The sequence below is a fragment of the Brassica napus genome, chromosome C1 (assembly GCF_020379485.1).
Source record: "Brassica napus cultivar Da-Ae chromosome C1, Da-Ae, whole genome shotgun sequence".
Classification (NCBI taxonomy): domain Eukaryota; kingdom Viridiplantae; phylum Streptophyta; class Magnoliopsida; order Brassicales; family Brassicaceae; genus Brassica; species Brassica napus.
In genome coordinates this window covers 23,618,422-23,637,976 of record NC_063444.1, presented here as the reverse complement: position 1 = coordinate 23,637,976, position 19,555 = coordinate 23,618,422, and the positions used below count along the sequence as shown (strand labels likewise).

The window sequence follows — 19,555 nt, the reverse complement described above, 5'->3', positions numbered from 1 at the left end:
TGATTCAAAGAAGTCGTAACCAATGTTTGTTTCCCGGCAACATAATTTTTGATATCACTCATTCTTCAGGGATTATTAAATATTAAGATGCAACTCAAGTTTTATGTCATGCCAGACATATCAAATATATTGCATCTATATAATTTTCTCCACTGACCCTGTAACAAGACGTTTATCATACCGCAACATCATTTTTCATTTCATTCTCTGGAGAAATATATACCATTTAGATGTTTGGACTTCTAGTCCAAGAATTTATTGTTTTTCTTACAAGCTCTATATAGACTTGATTGCCTCATTTCAATTTTGGTCAATCATTTCTTTGTACACTCATACACAGAGGTAGATCCATGATCCTCATGTATATAGCGCGCTTTCTCATTTATTGGTGGACAATATATTTTGTTTTTGGTTCCATTTTTTTACATGTAATGATATGGTTAATCAAGATCTCTTTATCATAATCAATGATTCACTCCAGTACCTGATTATAATTTTAACTATACCAACGGCCTCTTCAGGAAATTTATCCTCTATTCATATATTTTCTTATTTTTGAGGATTCTTTGGAACCAAAACAATCTATCACATTTCTTAAGTGCCATATATTTATAAACTGTTCTTCCAGGACTTATATTCTTATTGGTATCTTTTCAGATGGAATATGGGATTTCACAAATTTGACTATGTCTGGTAGTCAATTATGTAAATGGATTATCCTATGAACTTCAGGTTCATATTTATTTTTATTTGAGGATCCATAACTTTCTATGATAATCCATTTCACGTATCTTATTTATCTGCTGCATATATGCTTCTAGCAACCTTGCGAACATATCTATATTATTCCATATATATCATTTTTTACTGTATATGCCTTTATTACAAGCACAACTACATGTTTATACCCGATCATGGAGATATTATTTCATCATATTTGAATTTACTTTATCTAGTTCATTTTCGAGTGCGAATATAAACTTTTGGATGTTTCATTCACTTGGATTATTTAGTTTTCCCCCTCGAGATAATTACACATCATGACCATCCATCTGGAACTGAATCCCTTTTTAGAACCGAAACATATCATGTTACTCATTTTGGGTTATGATTTATGTTTCAAATCCTTTAGTGTGTGATGTAACCCTGATCAGTAGCAGAAACAAATCAAATGACAGTTTGTCTTATGGGTTTTATGCTGAACATTTTGGGATTTTAAATGAAGATTTGGCATGTGTTTGATTAAGGCAATGGGAAAAGAAGAGTGAAGAAGAAGCATGGTCGAAACTCATGAAGAGAAGGCTGCAACCACCATTGTCTCAACCAGCATCTATTTCATTTAAGTTTTTTCATTTTATGTATTTAATCTATTTCAAGGCTGTCATGCAAGCCTTGTTTTGTTTCCAAGGTAGACATTCAAGCCTTATTTTTTTCTATTTAAATCCATTGTATGTTTTATTTTAGATCATTCAACGTTTTTATCAAATAAACCTTTTTCTTACTCTTGTTGAATCATTTGTTCGTATGGACATCGTATTTCTGTTGTGAGGTGTGTAAACCTGAGAAAAAAATCCTCCTAGGTCGTCTTGGTGCGTCATATCCTCGGGCTTATGCTACCTTTTATTTGACCCTTCGTTCCACCTTCCTTTGATCAATTATTCGATTCAAAGCTTATCCATTTACCAACCTTCAAGTGCCGATTGCCGAGCGGTTTTCATTATTTGGTATCAGACCACACTTTAGGGTTCGTTGTTCACTTCTGTCATTCATCATTCTCATCTTTCCATCTTCTTAAAGAAAAAAAGAGTTCAGCGAGAAGCCAAGTGATTATCCCTTCTAAAGCTTAACCAAGACAACTCTTCCATATTTCGTGATATTTAGCTAGGTTTGTGAACCCGAAGGCAGTGAACCAAGGCGATCTTGTGAGATGACTCTCATGGCCATTGGTTCTAAACACTATGACAGATTTGAGGACAAATCCTCTTAAAATAGGAGGGAATGATGTAACCCAGATCAGGAGCAAAAACAAATCAAATGACGGCTTGGCTTATGGGTTGTATGATGAACATTTTGGGCTTTTAAATGAGGATTTGGGCTTGTGTTTTATCAAGACAATGGGCTAAGAAGAGTGAAGAAGAAGCTTGGTCGAAATTCATGAGGAGAAGGCTGCAACCACCATTGTCTCAACCAGCACCTACTTCATTTAAGTCTTTTTACTTTATGCTTTTATCTAGTGATGGCAATTGGGTTGTACTGACCTGCCTTGTCCTGCCCGCCGCGGTACACGGTCAATCCGGGTCTTGGCAGTACAGGCTCGCGCGGGATGCGGTCCATAGAAGTGCTGCCCAATCCCGACCCGCGACTTGCACAAGCCTTGTCAGTTCAGGCCCGCATGACTCTGATATTCATCAACACCTGCGTATATCACCTGCAAGAAGAAGAGACCAATAGAGATGAGAACACAACATAAATCATTTTATGAATCAGTTAAACACAATGATGCTCAGCCTAAGCATTGGGAATCGTAGGAATGGAGCATAGTTGACTAATGGAGCAGATAGAAGAAGACAAGCGTACACAGAAACATACAAAAATAACCAGAAACAGAACAAACATCACCGGAGCTTACACATTAAAACAATCTCCATGCTGTCGAGCTTATTTTCAAGGCTCGTCAATATCGTCTCCTGACAATTTTTCCATCCATTAGGACCCACATTGTACACTGATCATATGACAAGAGACGAATATTATTATATGAGCCAAATATTTAGTATCTTGAAAGTTTGGTATCACATTTGAGATAACTAAACCACTGGCTCCATCACGGAACGTCGTATGGTAGATTGTTCTTCTTGCTAAGACACAAGCTTCTTCAACTGACAGAAGCTTCCTCTTTTTTGCCATCTCATGTACACGGGCACTTGGATAGACAAATAAATCAAGAGATTAGCCATAGTTTCATCACAATGAAAACTTCAAAAAGAAGTTCGATATATTAATCGATGTTTTAAGCAAAAAAGAAAAAAAAAACTTACTAAAGTATTGGAGCTTGAATCGTCGTCGCCGGAGCACAAGAACCACTATCGGAGCTTTTTCAGTGATCCAAACTTCTTTTGATTTGTCGGTGAGCCTCTGATGGTGCAGATCGAAGACGTAGGTACCACAAGAACAACCGTCGGAGCTCAAACGCCATCACCAGAGCTTCCCCAAGAACCATCATCGGCAAAGATCTACTCTGAATCACATTTCTCTCACCCTGCTCATTTTTTTCAGGTGAAGAGACTACTGGAGAGAATGATGCGGATCCTCAATTTCCCGCAGGCTCATTTGAGCCCATCCCGCACAGTCTCTATCCATCTAGGCCCACTAAGAAAATGAGCCTGAATCTTCATGCCCAATCCCGCCCCGCTGCAGAGCTTAACGGGCCCGGCCGCAGCCAATCCTCCAAATTGCAATCTCTGCTTTTATCTATTTCAAAGCTGTCATGCAAGCCTTGTGTTGTTTCCAAGGTAGACATGCAAGCCTTATTTGTTTTCTATTTAAATCCATTGTATGTTTAATTTCAGATCATTCAACTTTTTTTATCAAATAAAACATTTTCTTAGACTTGTTGAATCATTTGTCTGTATGGACATCGTACTTCTACTGTGAGGTCTGTGAATCCGAGCAACAAATCCTCCTAGGATTTGTTGGTGCGTCATATCATTGGGCTTAGGAATGGGTGAATCAAAGGTCTTCTGAAACCTTTGTGTGACCCTTCGTTCCACCTTCCTTTGATCGATTATTCGATTCAAAGCCTATCCATTTACCAATCTTCAAGTGTTGATTCCCAGGGAGTTTTCATTAGTGTGGGATCATGATTTGGGGCCGTCTTAAAGAAATCATATCCAATGAAATTTATAAACATTATGATTCATCTCCCATGATGGTTTCTTTTATTTATTTCATCATAAAGATGGAATTATCTTTTTCATCCTTGACCACGATAGCGGTTTCTACTGCATCCACGTCCTCGTTCTTTCTAAGTATTATAACTGGATAATGTAATATTCACTTCAGAGAGTGGATCAGATCCATTAGAACGGGCATGATGGTTTATTATCACAAGTTCATTCTTTGTATTCAATTTACACGGAGGAGTTACATCAACTCCAACTATCTGGTGAATCCTATTTCAAAGATTTAATCACTCAAAGATCTCCAAGATCTTTTCTCATGATACATCTTATCTTATAAACCATCACTGAAATTGTGTAAAATATCCCTTTCTCATCCGATAAAATTTTCAAATTATCAATGATTTCTAAAAACTCATTTTCTTCTTAGGGCTAAAGATGGCAATTGGAAACCTGGAGCGCGGGTCTAGCCCAATAATTACTGTTGTTGGGCGCGTTTAGGCCGACATTTTTAGGCCCATAAAAAAGCGGGCCTTGCGGGACAGGTTGAAATGCGACTTGGTCAAAAGCGGAATGGCCTTGGATGTACTGCAGGACACCCGTAAACCCGTGAATTCTGTTGACTCTTCGTGTTTTCTTCTTCACCGAGAGGCGACTCTTCGATCCACCTCCAGTCCACTATGAATCGTCTTGTTCTGCACCTTCTAGTTCCGATTCACTACCAGACCTTGTTTTCTTCCTCACTCAGTCACTCGTCTAATTCATCACTTTGGAGTTTCAAAACACCACCACAAATCTTCTTCTCATCTCTTTGAAACCGTTCTCAACGCCAGAGTTTGCCTTTACCTGCTTCATCTTCTCACTAGTTCTGATGAAATGGTTACATTATTTGTTGGTCTCTGACTATATGTGAATCTTCAATCTAAGGAATTTATTTAGTTGTTTGTTTGTTTGTCAATTTGAGTGTTTGTTTGTTTGTCGGGTCTTCACCCTTGAGAAGAAAACCTTGTCGGGTCATGAGTAGAAACCTTGTTGAATACCTGAAAATGCTTTAAGATTTGATTTGTTGTTAAGTTTTTGTAATGTTGAACTGAATTGTTCTGTTTTTACAATTAAATTATTTTGTTGTTAAGTTGTTAAGCTTTTTTTATTTTTTGTCTTCTGTGTGTTTGCTTTGTATTGTGATAAAGAGCTTAATATTGCTATATTGTGATTGAAAATAGCTACCTACAAACAGAGTAGTCATCTGTGTGCTTGCTTTGGTTATGAACTTATTTCGCTTCAATTTCACGTGTGTTGATGCCAATCCGTACCCTGAACCATTTTATTGTTGTTTGCTAATTCTCATCTTTAAAGTACTGAAGTTACTTATGTACTTTAGCTAAAACGAGCTAGTCTTGAATGGCAGAGCTAGTACCATAACATAATACGTCGGTCCATAACACAGTCTATCTCATGTGCAGGCAGTTCAAGATCGGACGTCCCGTGGGCTGATCCGCAAAGGCCTACATATTTTGCGGCACGGGTTTGGTCAGCCATTCTGAAGACCGCAGCCCGCGAGCTTGACCCGCTGTGACCCGCTTCCATACGAACCCGCTGCGATACAGGACGGGACGGGATGGATCAACCTGTTTGCCATTCCTACGTAAGACCATCTTTGCACCAACTACCCAGGTCATATAATTATTCTCAGTAATATCAATGACATTTATTTCGAGATTTGTTAAATTTGACATGATAAATGTATTAATAAAACAGTAATGTAAAAACATAATAAAGAAGAGAATTTAAATGCGGAAACTAACTGCAGAAATTTAAAAAACGTAAAGAAAATTGGAGGCGTTCCTACCATATAATCCGAAGAGACATACTCTACCATAATGATCTTTTTCTTTTATTCGGAGAGGCAAAACCTTCCACAGATTCGAGGAGGCATAGTCTACCATTTTGACAATTTTTTTATTCAATGAGGCAAAGCCTTCTATATGGTTCGAAGAAACATGGTCTACCATTTTGAATCTTTTTATATTCAAGAAGGCAAAACTTTCCATATGGTCCGTAGATATACAGTATACTATTTTGATCCTTTTATTCATGGAGGTGAAACTTACTATGTAATCCTTTGATAGTGAAAGCATAGCCTACCATAACGATAAACTGTAGAAGGCAACGTCTAGCATCCCAAAAATTAAACAGAGAAGATTTAGTATATCACTCCAGAACAATAATAAAATTAAATTAAATGAAATTCATTAAAAGATCAAGTGAGAATATATTTATATATTAGTGTTTATTATAATATTTTATATATATTGTTTGTGTTTGGAGAAGAAAAATCATGAGAGAGAGAGAAAAACAAGACTTGTGCTTTTTTATATTTTCATGTTTCTCTTGTAAATAAAGTGACTACTATTTATAGTAGATTAAATGATCGACACACATTCATAATTACACCCAAAAAAAAAACATGTGTACTGGTGACTAGGACAAACATAATACTGATCATGGGACAAGTGTTCTATAAAAGATTGTAGGAACCGAAATTCGCACTGTCGATTTCCGTTTAAATAAGGAAAGTTAGGAAAACCCTAATTTCCCAGAAGTACCGGGTATCTGCTAAACCACACGCCAAGCAATTAGAACACGAAAATAAAGACGAAAAGAAATAAGAAATCGTAAAGAGAGCAAAATAGATCTTATTCTGAATTTGCGTATGAGCGTTTACAACAAGGTAGTAGCCTGGGCTACAAGAGCTGTCGGCGAGTTCCCTACTTCTAATAACCTAAGAATGCAGAACCTAGTTGAGTCGCAGCTTGAAATAACAAAAACGGAAACTTGCCTAATTGTTCTAAATGCTAAGTTTGCTCTGAAAAAGTTCTCTCCTTGTGCCTCTCGCCTAGGACTCCTTATATACTCCCTCCAAGGTCGGTTTGAGCTTTCCTGTTCCACCCTTAAGCCGTCATAACCCGAAAATGGAGATATTTTATTTTTCTCGATCTTCATGATTATCTGCGGAAACTTAACATTTATCTGCGGAAATTTGACATTTATCTTTTCTTGCAGACTAAGTATAAACCGCCATAGTATCTATGGGCTTTTCCTTAAAATCTTAAGTGGGTTTTTAATCATGTTTTAGACCTATTTGGGGCGTCTTTCAATTCGAAACGTTTATTACGATTTTTATCGATAAAAATAAACTTTCCGCGATTTTTATCGTAAAGTTTTAGTGATAACTCCAATCGATGGGAGAGAGAAATGATATGGCTGTGGTACATGGGAGCTGGCATTGAGGAACAGACGAGAATGCACAGATTTGGGTCGTACCCGTTGATCGATGTCCGAGACAATGCGGTCGCTACGTAACGACCGGGTCCGCGATGGATCGGTCGCTACGTAGCGACCTAAAGAACGTCTTGGTCGGTCGCTACGTAGCGACCGACTCGTTTGCGGATCAGTCGCTATGTAGCAACCGACCGAGTGGCTTGGTCGGTCGCTACGTAGCGACCGACTCATTCGCGGGTCGGTTGCTACGTAGTGACCAACCGGATGGCTTGGTCGGTTGCTACGTAGCGACCGAGCGGATGGCTTGGTCGGTCGCTACGTAGCGACCGACCGGATGGCTTGGTCGGTCGCTATGTAGCGACCGACTCGTTTGCGGATCGGTCGCTACGTTGCGACAGCGACCGACCAGATGGCTTGGTCGGTCGCTACGTAGCGACCGGCTCGTTCGCGGGCCGGTCGCTACGCGGCGACCTTGTTTGGATACTTTTCCGATGTTCTATGAACGTGTTCTTGGGCTTCGAGTGTTTAGTTTCGATGAATGAACCAAGATTAGTGCAATATTTCACCGCAAGACTCTTCGTAAAAGTAATCTTTATGAAGAATACTTTTCGTAAAAACGTTCATGCTATTTTTTTACGGATATTTGGATGTTAAATTCGTCGTGTTCATTTTTGATCCCAACAATGATTAATCATCTCTTATAACACAAATTTTTTTTCTCTCGTCTTCAACTCCTACTTTTCTTTTCGTTCTCTTTTTTCTTCACCACTTTATCAGATTCTCTTCTTCTCCTCCTCCGTGATTCTTCAAACAATCTTCACAAGCTCCTTTCTCATCTCCTTTATTCTCGCCTGAAAACCGGTTGAGGAGAGATGGTGGAGGTGGTGGTGTTGCGTCGAGCAGTGATGGTGGCGGTAAAGAAAGGTCACAACTCTCTCTCTCTCTCTCCATTAGTGATTCATACTAAAGAAATCTGAGAGTTTTTCAAAACCAACCCACAATTTATAGTCAAACCCAAAACCAACCTCTTTTTTTTTGTCATTACTATTCATCAATAAAATTTTCATATTATCCTTATGTTTTTGAATTATTCACAAAATTGCCATTTTTATTTAATTTTTTATTAATTTCGAAATTAACAAAAAACCAAATACACCCTAACCATTTCTTCTTATTTACAAAAATGCCATCATCATCAATTTTTCCAACCACCATGAACCACCATTTTTGAGCTCTAAAGCTCAAGAATTCAATTTTCAACCTCTTTTTTTCTCATTCTAACCCAAAAAACTTCATTTCCTCTCATCTCCTCTACATTTCCATCTAAAAAACTCTCATAACTTTCATTTTCATAATCACAAACTTCATATTTTCGAGTTTCTTCATTAGTGAATTGTCAAAGATGTTTCTTTTTGCTCATATTTGGAGTTTGGGCGGTTGAAAAGGTTGGAAAGGAGCTTTACACATGAAAAAGGTAACTATTTACATGGTTTTCGTTCTTTTTCAGATCTGTGTCGCGACGGTAGACTGTTTTGTATGTCAACGCCTCCGTGGAGACTTACGATGCAGTCTATTTGTCAACGCACGGGTTAGTTTTGCAATTGACTAAACAAATTTTTTTTCTAGCGCAGACTTCCCCAGTAGTCTCCGTCTTTACCTTTGACAACAAAAATAAATCTTTCGGCAGACTTACTAAGACGTCTACCTAAAAGAGGTTAGTTTTTCATTTGACCGAACTTTTGACTTTTCAAAATAGACTTCAACGAAAGTCTACAAAATGTAGACTGCCAACAAAGTCTATAAAAGGTCAGTTCTGCATTTGACCAAAACTTTGACTTCGTTGAATAGGTTAGTTTTGTGTTTGACCAAAAAGTTTAAAAAGCAATCAAAAATTTATTAAATTGTAGACTTCATATGCAGTCTTCTTATCTTAGCAAAAAAAATGTAGACTGCATATAAAGTCTACTTTTTTTATTTTGGTCAAATGCAAAACCAACCCGTCGGATTTGAGAGTAGACTTCACAAGAAGTCTACACACCCGTAGACGTTCATTTCAATCTACTGATTGGAAGTCAAACTTGGTCAATTGCAAAACTAACCTCTTTCAAAAAAATTCAAACATGTAGACTGCATATGAAGTCTGGTTCTGAAAGTCAAATCTTGGATGTATTCTGGTCAATTGCAAAAACTAACCTTTTTAAATTGTAGACTGAAATGAAAGTCTACATTTACAAAATCACAGCTTTTTTTCAACTATAGAAAGCAACCCGTAAAATGGTCAATTGCAAAAACCAACCCAAAGAGTAGATCTATTTGACAGTCTACGTCTGTAAACTGAAACGAACGTTTAGATCTTCAGAGACTGAATATTAAGTCTGCATAGAAAAATCTATAAAAATGTGAATTTGTGTATTATTCATTAAGTTTTTTTTAGTTTTTTTTAGTTTGACAGTGTGTGTTAGTTAATCCTAATGGGTTTGAGTGATTTTGAAAAGAAAATGTTTTATAATTATGAAAGTGTAATTCATTTGATTTGACAATATTGTTAGCTAATAATTGTAGACGTATTTGTAAGTCTTCGTTTATAGTTTTATGAAACATGAAATATTTCTTTGCTGATTATGTAAACCTGTATTTTTTTTGCAGGAAATGGTTCAGATACCTGTTGTATACGGAGAATGGGTGGTGAAAGGCTCTTTGCGGGAGTTTGTGGTCAATAATCGGAAATGAGGGAGAATGTTTCTTATGTCGGGTGGTTTTACACATGGTGAACTTCTTGAAATGGCACTAGAAGATTATGGTCTGGACAAGAAAATCGAGAAGGTGGTGCTAACATATTCCTTACCAGACGTCATTTTACAGCAAATGGCTCCGGATACTCCTCCTATGCATGTCACGAATGATAGACAAGTGCAGAACTTGATCGAGTTAGCTAAGACACACTTTGTACGCCTTTGTGTATCAAGTCAGAGCCAACTAGAAATTTTTGGTGTTAGATAATAAGTGTAGACGTCTTTGTAAATCTACAAAGGTAGACTGAAGTTGAAGTCTACGTCGTAAATTCTATTAAAAGTGCAATTGTGTATTATTCATCATATTTTTTCATGATTTAATTATTTTACAGTGTATGTTAGTAATTTAATGGTCTTGGGTGAATTTCAAAAGTTAATGTGTTATAATTATACACTTGGAACTTATTGCAAAAAAAAATTGATTAGTTTTACTCTTGAAACTTTTTGAGAATTTTGTATAGATTTTCTTCTTCTCACATGTGTGTTAGTTATTATTTTAGCCTATGGTGGTTTTACTTGTTTGGTTGATTAGATCTTGTGAAAAAATTGATATCTAACAAAAAATTAATAATATCATACAAGTGAAACACAACTAAAAATGAATACAATCTTTATAGATTATGCATTAAACAATTATTTAAAAATTAATATTTTATTATGAGAAATTATTACAGAGCAATATATTAAAAAGTATTCTTGAGTATGTTTGATTTTTCATAATCTTGATGCCTCAAATAAAGTCTCGAAAAAAGTACCTGCAAAATAAGAAAGAGTTATGAGAAAAACATAAGATAAAAAAATAAATCATATTTTAGTAGACTTTTTATTAAGTCTACGTAAAGTTATTGTTTAGTAGACTTTAGTTGAAGTCTACACTGACGTAAAGTTTTCATATCTAAAAGTGTACATTTAGAAAATTTGAAAATATTATGTTCTGCAAGATATTTCAAAAATAGTTTTTTTGTCATCTTTGTAACAAAGCAAAAACATAAAGTATGAATCTTTAAATTTAGTTCATTATAAACACAAAATATCTTATAATGAATATATGTAAAGCTTACATTTTTTGGAAGATGATTTTAAAACTTTAGAAGAGAATACCTGCAAAAAAAGATTAAAAATTAAAATCATATTTTGAGTAAGCTTCTAATGAAATATGCTTAAAATTCAAGGCTTGTACACTTTTTTTAAGTCTACCAGCCCTAACTTTTGAGTAGACTTCATTTGAAGTCTACTCTATCAAAAAAAAATTAGATCTGAAATAAGTTAAATTCTAAAAAACTTTTAAAAATATAATTTAATAGATAAAATAGTAATAATTAAATACATAGAATTTGAATATGTAACTTTATTTTAATATAAATACTAGAACACATATTTAAAATCTATAGATGTAAACCTTACATTTTGGGAGAAGAAAACAACTATGGAAAAAAAATAACTGCAAAACAAGATAAAATTATTAAAAAACTTATAAAAGAATTAAAGTCATATTTTTTTAGGCTTCCAGTGAAGTTTGCTTAAACTTTGTGGTTTAGTAAACTTCATATGAAGTCTACTAGCTTTAGTAAACTTCTTTGGAAGTCTACACTGTCTAATAATTTTCAGATCTGAAAAAATCTATACATTTTGAAATTTGAAAATAATTTTAAATCTGAAAATACTTTTCAAAATAGAATTTATAAGATAAACTAGTAGCAAATTAATGCACATAGCTTGATCTATAAATTTATTTGAATATAAACATATAAATACATATTTAAAATCTATTAATCTAAAACTTACATTTTTAGAGGAGAAATGAAATCCATGAGTGATAATACCTACAAAAAAAGATAATATTGTTAGAAATAAATAACATAAAAATACACATTTAAAATCTATAGATCTAAAACTTACATTTTTTAAAGGAGAAGATGAAAACCATGAATCATAATATCTAAAATGACAAGATAACATTGTGAGAAAGACTTGAGAAAATTTTAGAGAGAAAGAAGAGAAATGAGAGAGGTTTTGAAAGAATTGAGAGAATTTTAGGGAGAAGGAAGAGAGTTTTAGAGAGAATGGAGAGAGTTTTAAAAACTTGAGCAGTCACTTTAGAGAGAGACTGTATTAATTTTGTTTATATAGGGAGACAAAAATGTAACTAGGTTAAAATTTACGATGCTGTAGACTTCTTTTGAAGTCTAATAAAACTAAAATTTTGGAGTAGATTTTACTATAACATAGTAGACTTTTTTAGAAGTCTACTATAATAATTTCATTATTGTTTCTTATTCTTTATTATTTTAATAATTTTAATATATGATTTACTAAATTTATTTCTTTATTTTTTAATAGTTATAGTTTATGATTTCATTTTTTTATTTTAAGGAACTTAACTTAGTTTAAATATAATGATTTTTTGTAAAAAAAATTGAAAAATATAGACTAAAAAGACGTCTTCAAATAAATAGACTTTATTGTAGGTCTACGATACCCTAAACCACAAATTTCAAACCCTAAATGTTTTGCTTGATAATCAAAAAGTCTCAATTATACAAAATATAAACTACTAAACATTAATATGCAGATTTAAGTTAATAAAACAAAATCAAAACAAAATCTAAAATCTAACCCTATGAAATCAACCACTAAAAGACATAACATGTTACAACCTTTTGTTTCTAAACTATGAACATTGTCTAACACATGATAACCAAATTAGTATATATTCTTCAAAATTGTTCTATTATATGAAATTTTAATTTATTTACTTCATATTATCCATTATATTGATGATTAGTTAAAAATATCACAATAATTATTTTTATACATTTTCAAAATTAAATTATTAGATCAAATTAGAGTGTAGACTCCAAAATAAGTTTATAAGGTAGACTTCGTAGGAAGTCTATATATATGTAGACTTCTTTTATTACGTGTAGACTTCCGAAGGATAAAAACGTAAAATATATTTCTGTTTTTTTGTTTGGTCATAAGGGTTAAATAGTACTTTCACTATCCCTTTAGGTTGGCTTTGCATTTGACTGAAAGTGAGATACACTTTTAGGTTTGACTTGAATATTTAGGTCGTTTTTAGCAAATGTCCCAAGAAATCTTCTAATTGAAAATTGTCCAAAGAAATATTTTTTTTTTATAAATATTACAATATCCAGATTAAGTCACTGGAAAGTAAAATCCAAAAGGTTAACACTGCAACACACACGATAATATACTCCAATAACAATCAAATGACCACTTTCGTATCTTCTTCATAGTTGATTCGTAGGTCATATCGATCTTTCTGGATAAAAAAAGGGTTTAGGAAAGTAGAGAAAGTACTCATGGGATAACTAAAAGACAACCTAATTGTTAACATTTGTATGGTCTTCTTCTTCCTTTCCTTCTTTTACCGTAGTAGTAGGTAACTTAGTGATTTTACTGATATCTATTTGTTTTCTCTTACTCCATAAAAATATGTATAAACCGATAAAAACTACTACAGATCCAACAACACTGCATTGATAACAAAAGAAAATTTGAATTAGTAACGTGTAGATTGTTTTGACATTAACGCAGTGGTTTCTTACACTGTACGAAGTATTTAAAATTTAAATTTAATTTTTTAAAAAATATATATATATATATAAAATTTGAATATAAATTTAAATTTAAATTTAAAACTTAATTAATGTGTTTAGTTATGAAATTAACCATATTAAATATATTTGAATTTAATATAGTTTTAAATTTTAAACAAAGTTTTCTTAATTTATGTATTGTTAAAATAATGAATTATTATAATTTTGATAAAATATAGATATTTTTACAAAATTTGTTAAATTTTATTCTTGTTTAAATTGAAGTTTTATATACTAAACACATGAAATCCTTTTCATGAATGAATATGATGATAGTGAAATTACCACATTCATAGTACCACTTTTTTGTTTACAATAACCATTTTTACCATCACTTTTAACGAAGGATAAAAGATTTCTATATCCCTATTGTTAACTAATCTAGACTTAGGATTGAGAGTTGAGAGATGGGATAGGGTTTTTGGAATGTGAAATTTAAAATTTTAATAAATATATAAATAAATACTTAAAATATAAAAAAATTAAAATATAGTTTCAAACATAATTTTTTTATTTAAAAAAAAAACAATTTTGTAACAAAAAAATTCAAAATTTTTTTTATAAAAAGTCGAATTTGGAAAAAAAAATTAATCTGAAAACATAATATATTTTTATTTTTATTTTATTTGTTTAAATAATTATTTTTTATATGTATAGAGAACAAGTGCAAAGAGTCTTTTGTCGCGTAATGAATGTTGGGGAAAAATACTCAGGTATAACTATTCTCCATGCCTCGGGCAGGATACTGGCCTCCAAACTCCTTCGATATGAGAAACCGGCTCCTACCCCTGTTTCCGAACCCGCCTCCGGGCAAAATGGAAGTTTTCTACTAAGAGCGATTCTTCCATATTTGCGAATATGGAAGAGTGACCTGTTCAACTGACTTCTCTACGACTATATAAGGGGATCCCACACCCTAGAATAAAGGATCGACATTCAGAGACAAAAAGATTAAAATTAAGCGTCTAAAACTAGGGTTTATACACCAACCATTGTAGTTCCTGCTCAATTCATCAATAAAACATCTTTTAGTCTCGATTTCTTATATGTGGTCTCTCTCTTCTATTGTTTCGTAGTACTCACAAAGATCTTACACAAAAATTTCCTAACAATGAAAAAGCTATTTTTGAAAATGTTCATTTAGTGATGGTAAAGATGAACAATGGTACCATGAAAGTGGTAAACATGAAATTTCACATGATGATATCACAAACAATTATTATACTATCATTTTTATTTGGGTTTTCTGCAAAAAAACCCCTCAATGTGTTTTTTTTTTGCAAATTAATCCGTGAACTCAGAAACCCACGGGTTAACCCTCCAAGTGCCAGTCAAACCGCAATATAACCCTCGGCCGTATATATGTGTATTTGACTGTGTATAATTTTAACATTTTTCAATACTACGTCGTTTTGACACTAAATTTTTAATGAAAAAAATTTGTTGAACCCCACCTTCATTGTGCATTTACGCAAGCTCCCATGTCCGAGAAGAAACAAGGTCATTTCGGAATGAATTTTTAGAAATCTATAAAATTGCGTTTGTTAAGTAAACAAATATATTTGTTGGCCGAGATGGTTATATAACATGCACATGGTGTTTAAGGTTCAAGTTTCAAACCACGAGTTCAACAATTTTTTTTCATTAAAAATTAGCGCCAAAACGACCTAGTATTGAAAAAAATGTTAAAATTATACACAGTCAAATACACATATATACGGCCGAGGGTTATATTGCGGTTTGACTGGCACTTGGAGGGTTGACCCGTGGGTTTTTGAGTTCGCGGATTAATTTGCAAAAAAAAACCACATTGAGGGTTTTTTTGCAGAAAACCCTTTTTATTTTTCATAAAAGATAGAAACTCGATTGATCTCGTCTACCTATGTTGATTTATGGGTATAATTATACATTTTAAACATTTAACTATAATTAAATTTTGAATGTTAAATAAATTTAGATTAGTTTATGTTTGATACAAAACTTGTTAACTTTTATCCTAAGTTACGTGAAAATTTCTTATATTTGTGTTAATATTACTTTTTATAATTTAAAAAATAATTGTTTATTTGATTTATTTTCGGGTATTTAACCAAATTTAGCTATTATATATATATATATATATATATATATATATATCATTAATCCAAATTTAACCATTATCTTATTATAGGAATATTACTAAAAAGTATTTATCACTAAATTTGTAGATGTCATAATATAATTGAAGCTATGTCGTATTTTTTTTTACTAAGCCATATCCTATTTTTCTTTATAATTGAATGTAGTGGTGACATATAAGAAATTTTTAAAAAGTCACTTCACAGATAAAATAATGTTTTCGTATTAATTTGTGTTTGATACAAAACTTGTTAACTTTTATTCTAAGTTAAATGAAAAATTTCTTATATTTTTGTTATCTTAGTTTTTGGTATTTTAACAATAATTATGTATTTAATTTAAATTTTTGGTATGCAACCAAATTTAGTTATTAGAAATCTTAAAAGAACAATAATTAATTATAATTAAACCATATTTAACTATTATCTTAATTTAAAAATGTATATTATCATATAAAAATATTTATATGATTGAAACCATGTTATAGTTTTCACTAGGGTATCTCATCTCTCTTTAAGACGATGGTAATGATAACACATAAGTAAAAAAAAATTAAACACTTTAGAAATAATGTTCAGGGGATTTGCACAATTTTTTTTTAACTAAAAACAAAGTTTTATTTTACCTTCCCAAATAAATAATACGATGAAGTATCAAGAAATCGAACACGGTTGCGAACATAAGTGTGACAGGACTGAATGCTGATGTAAAGACAGGTCCACGTTGTTTGATGCACCATGATATTCCCACCGTACACATCCCTTGTGCACCCACACCCTATAGACATATATATACACAAATAGACGATAAATTTTTTACTGTCGTAAATTTACATAATATATGTATTCATACCGCTATAATGACGGTGATGATGGTGAGTTTGTCTCTGAGAATCCAGTCTTCCACATGTCTAGTCTTGATCAAGCTAAGAAGAGCACACTGAAGCGTCCCAAAGACCGATAAAATGACCGTACCTGAGTATGGACACGGGTAACTCACGTTGACCTTGGCTTGTATAAGCATCCATGAACTGAACAATATAACTCCTAAGGATAAAAGAAAACTGCCTTTGATCCAGTTCTCATGTCCTTTTTGGATGTGTGAAATCGTTGCGTGTTCCTGAGAGTTCGATAATGGAATGCCTTGGTACAACGTAAGAATTAAAGCTCCAGCTAAGCTTATCATAGCTCCAAATACGACGCCGTACCCTGCCTTTGTTTTCACACTTAGCTTTTCGAATCTGAAAAAATGAACATTAACATGTGTTACATTATAGCATTATTATTGATTAGATAATTTATAGGATAGATAATTTATATGAGTTCTCAGTCCGGTAAAACCAAACATATTGATCGAAATCAAACCAAAAAAAACATTCAAATTTGCTTATACCATATAGTTTAAATGTTGTTATCAAGAAATTGTATATAAATATGTTTTAGATATAAATCAATGGAACAAAAACAAAACAGAAAAATGATTGATTAAAATATAAAAGCAGATAATAGTGTTGTTATATGTAAATAATATAATATAAACAGTATTATTTATATTTAAATGATTTTATTGATATAACTTTTATTTAAAATTTGGATTTTATTAATATTATATTATTTAAATTCTAATTTTCTCATATTCATAGATATTAAATAAAATATATTTGTCTTTCTTATATTGCAAATTTTGTGTCAAACTTTATTTATTTAAGACTAAAAATATCAATAATTTTTTGTTATTTGTAATTATGATTCTTTAATGAGTCCTTGTTTGAATTAATATTATGCAATTAATAATATTTAATAAATGGATTAATAAAAACCTGGAATATTATATTATAATAAATCTGATTTATAACTATATAAAATAAAAATACAAAATTTAATATAGAAACGATAATATGTTTTGGTTAAAGCCGAATAAATACACAACAAAAAGGTTTTTGAGCTGAACCAAACCAAAGTAGTAGCTAATCGTTATAAATAAAAACTTAATAGAAAAAAAAATGAAAATCAAATCGAAATCCAAATTAAACACCCCCACTATATTTAACTATCCAACCAAATATAATATGATTACTTCTTTTTAATTAAATTTCAATCATTAAGTTCAAAAAGCTAAACCGATTATATAATAACATGTGAAAATGAGTTTCTAAAAAATTTTTGAATGTCTCATTTAAGATACTTTTCTCACATTTCTATATTTGTCGTCCTTATTAGTTTCCTTTTCATACTAGTTAGAAACCCTTTGAAAATATGCTTTTATACACTTGAAATGATAACATGTATCAAAACTCTTATATAGGTGTATTAAGTCTATAACTTTTCAATGATTTGGAGCAATTTGATTTTTAATAAGTTTATATATGATTTTATGTGAATTGAAAAGACTATGATTTTACTTAAAGCAATATAAAATATCATTTAAAACAATTAGATTTGAAATTTAACCATTTTAACTAAAACTCCAAAAACACTTTAAAATCAATAAGGACCTCTTAAATTTCATAACTTAATTTATTTTTAATAACAGTAAATGGTTTAATAACACTAAATTTTAAGAAAATTTTTAGAATTCATATTTGAATAACAACGAATGTGATTTTAACAGTAATCATTTTAAACTCTCAATTAAAAAATCCTTTAAATTGTAATAATGCTTAATAATAAGTGTACCTAAATATTAATGCCATAATGAAAGTTATAGCAGGCAATGTGCCCCAGAAAGCAGATCCCAAGGTGGCAGAAGTGTAGCTGAGGCCAAGCAAGTAGAAATATTGCATCAAACTCGCCCTGCCAAAATAATAGTTCGATAAAGATGAAAATGAGTCTAACAATAAAAGTGGGACTGAATTGTAAGCAATTAAGAGCTAAGGGAGTAAGAGAAAACACCCAAAAAGGCCACTGACGAAAAGCTGAAACGAGACGCTTGTTGTTAGCTTCGGCCTTGTATTCCTGACCAAATATGAAATAGAGTATTTATTTTGTCCGGAACACAAAATTATGATTCTGTCTATAGTTCTACACATAAAAAATCAATAAGGAAGTAAGTATTGAATTTTTTTTATTAAGCAGTTAATATTATATAGATTGAAGACTAAGAAGCAAAATAATTATTAAAATTTAAAATTAGATTTACCGTTCCCAAAAATAAGCGATCGGAAGAAGAAAAAATGTAGAAATACCCAAACGATAGGTAGCAATAATCATATGATTAATGCCTCCATCAAGAACTTTCTTAGTCAAAGCGTTAACCAACCCATTAATCATGTTAATCACGATAATCATTATCACCGGTGCCGATTTTCCATCGATAAAACCCATGATTAGTAATCAAACGTGTCTTATCCCAGTCTCACACTCTTAGTCTGTATTCTCTCCCTAACTCGCTAACTTGCTGCTCTTATCTATCTCTTCTTTAATAAACTGATGGAGTAGTAGAGACCAGTTAGATGATTATATAGAACACATATGCTGAGCTGGAGGCAATTTTTTTTTTTGTTTTGAAAAGAAATATTTGAAGAGTGATTCGATGGCCAAGAAATAATTTTATCACCAGAAACAATTTAATTTCCGAACTGTATATTTAATTTCTTTTAGGAGCTTAGGACTATAAAACTTTGCGTATTAATCTACAGCTGTTGTTTTCCAACGTTAATTAAGCGCTGTTTAAAATGTGGAATTTTGCGAATTAATAAAAAAAATCTTACAAAAAATCTATACCTTAGCGAAAATAGTACCACTAAGCATGAATCGTCATAAACCAGGTAGAATTATCTGCTGTAAACTAATATGCAATATTTTTCATAGTTTATAATATTATAATTATCCAGCGTTAAAAA

General features: G+C 32.0%; 1 protein-coding gene across 4 annotated transcripts; it reads right to left on the bottom strand.

Annotated features, from left to right (window-relative positions):
• Positions 1 to 13,145: 13,145 nt before the first annotated feature.
• On the bottom strand, positions 13,146 to 19,268 carry LOC106366630 (WAT1-related protein At4g01450-like). 4 transcript variants are annotated; one of them, XM_048745723.1, is made up of 7 exons: positions 18,853 to 19,257; positions 18,606 to 18,668; positions 18,390 to 18,506; positions 16,782 to 16,954; positions 16,567 to 16,688; positions 16,340 to 16,491; positions 13,146 to 13,471 (listed from the first exon to the last, which is right to left on the bottom strand). In XM_048745723.1, exons 1-7 carry the CDS (start codon positions 19,035 to 19,037, stop codon positions 13,321 to 13,323), a joined length of 963 nt encoding a protein of 320 aa, XP_048601680.1. In that variant the 5' UTR covers positions 19,038 to 19,257; the 3' UTR covers positions 13,146 to 13,320. The 4 variants fall into 4 exon arrangements, with proteins under 4 accessions (XP_048601680.1, XP_048601681.1, XP_048601679.1 ...); XM_048745724.1 differs by having other exon boundaries at positions 16,567 to 16,954; positions 18,973 to 19,268; XM_048745722.1 differs by having other exon boundaries at positions 16,567 to 16,954.
• Positions 19,269 to 19,555: the final 287 nt, after the last annotated feature.

Bases quoted from the DNA above. Each gene is read 5' to 3' on its own strand.
- LOC106366630 (XM_048745722.1), bottom strand. From the start codon at position 19,037: ATGGGTTTTATCGATGGAAAATCGGCACCGGTGATAATGATTATCGTG. The intron at 18,507-18,605 runs GTGTTTTCTCTT...TTATTTTGGCAG, and splicing joins TTCGTCAGTGGCCTTTTTGG to GGCGAGTTTGATGCAATATT. The intron at 13,472-16,339 runs GTAAAATAAAAC...TTATCAATGCAG, and splicing joins CGTATTATTTATTTGGGAAG to TGTTGTTGGATCTGTAGTAG.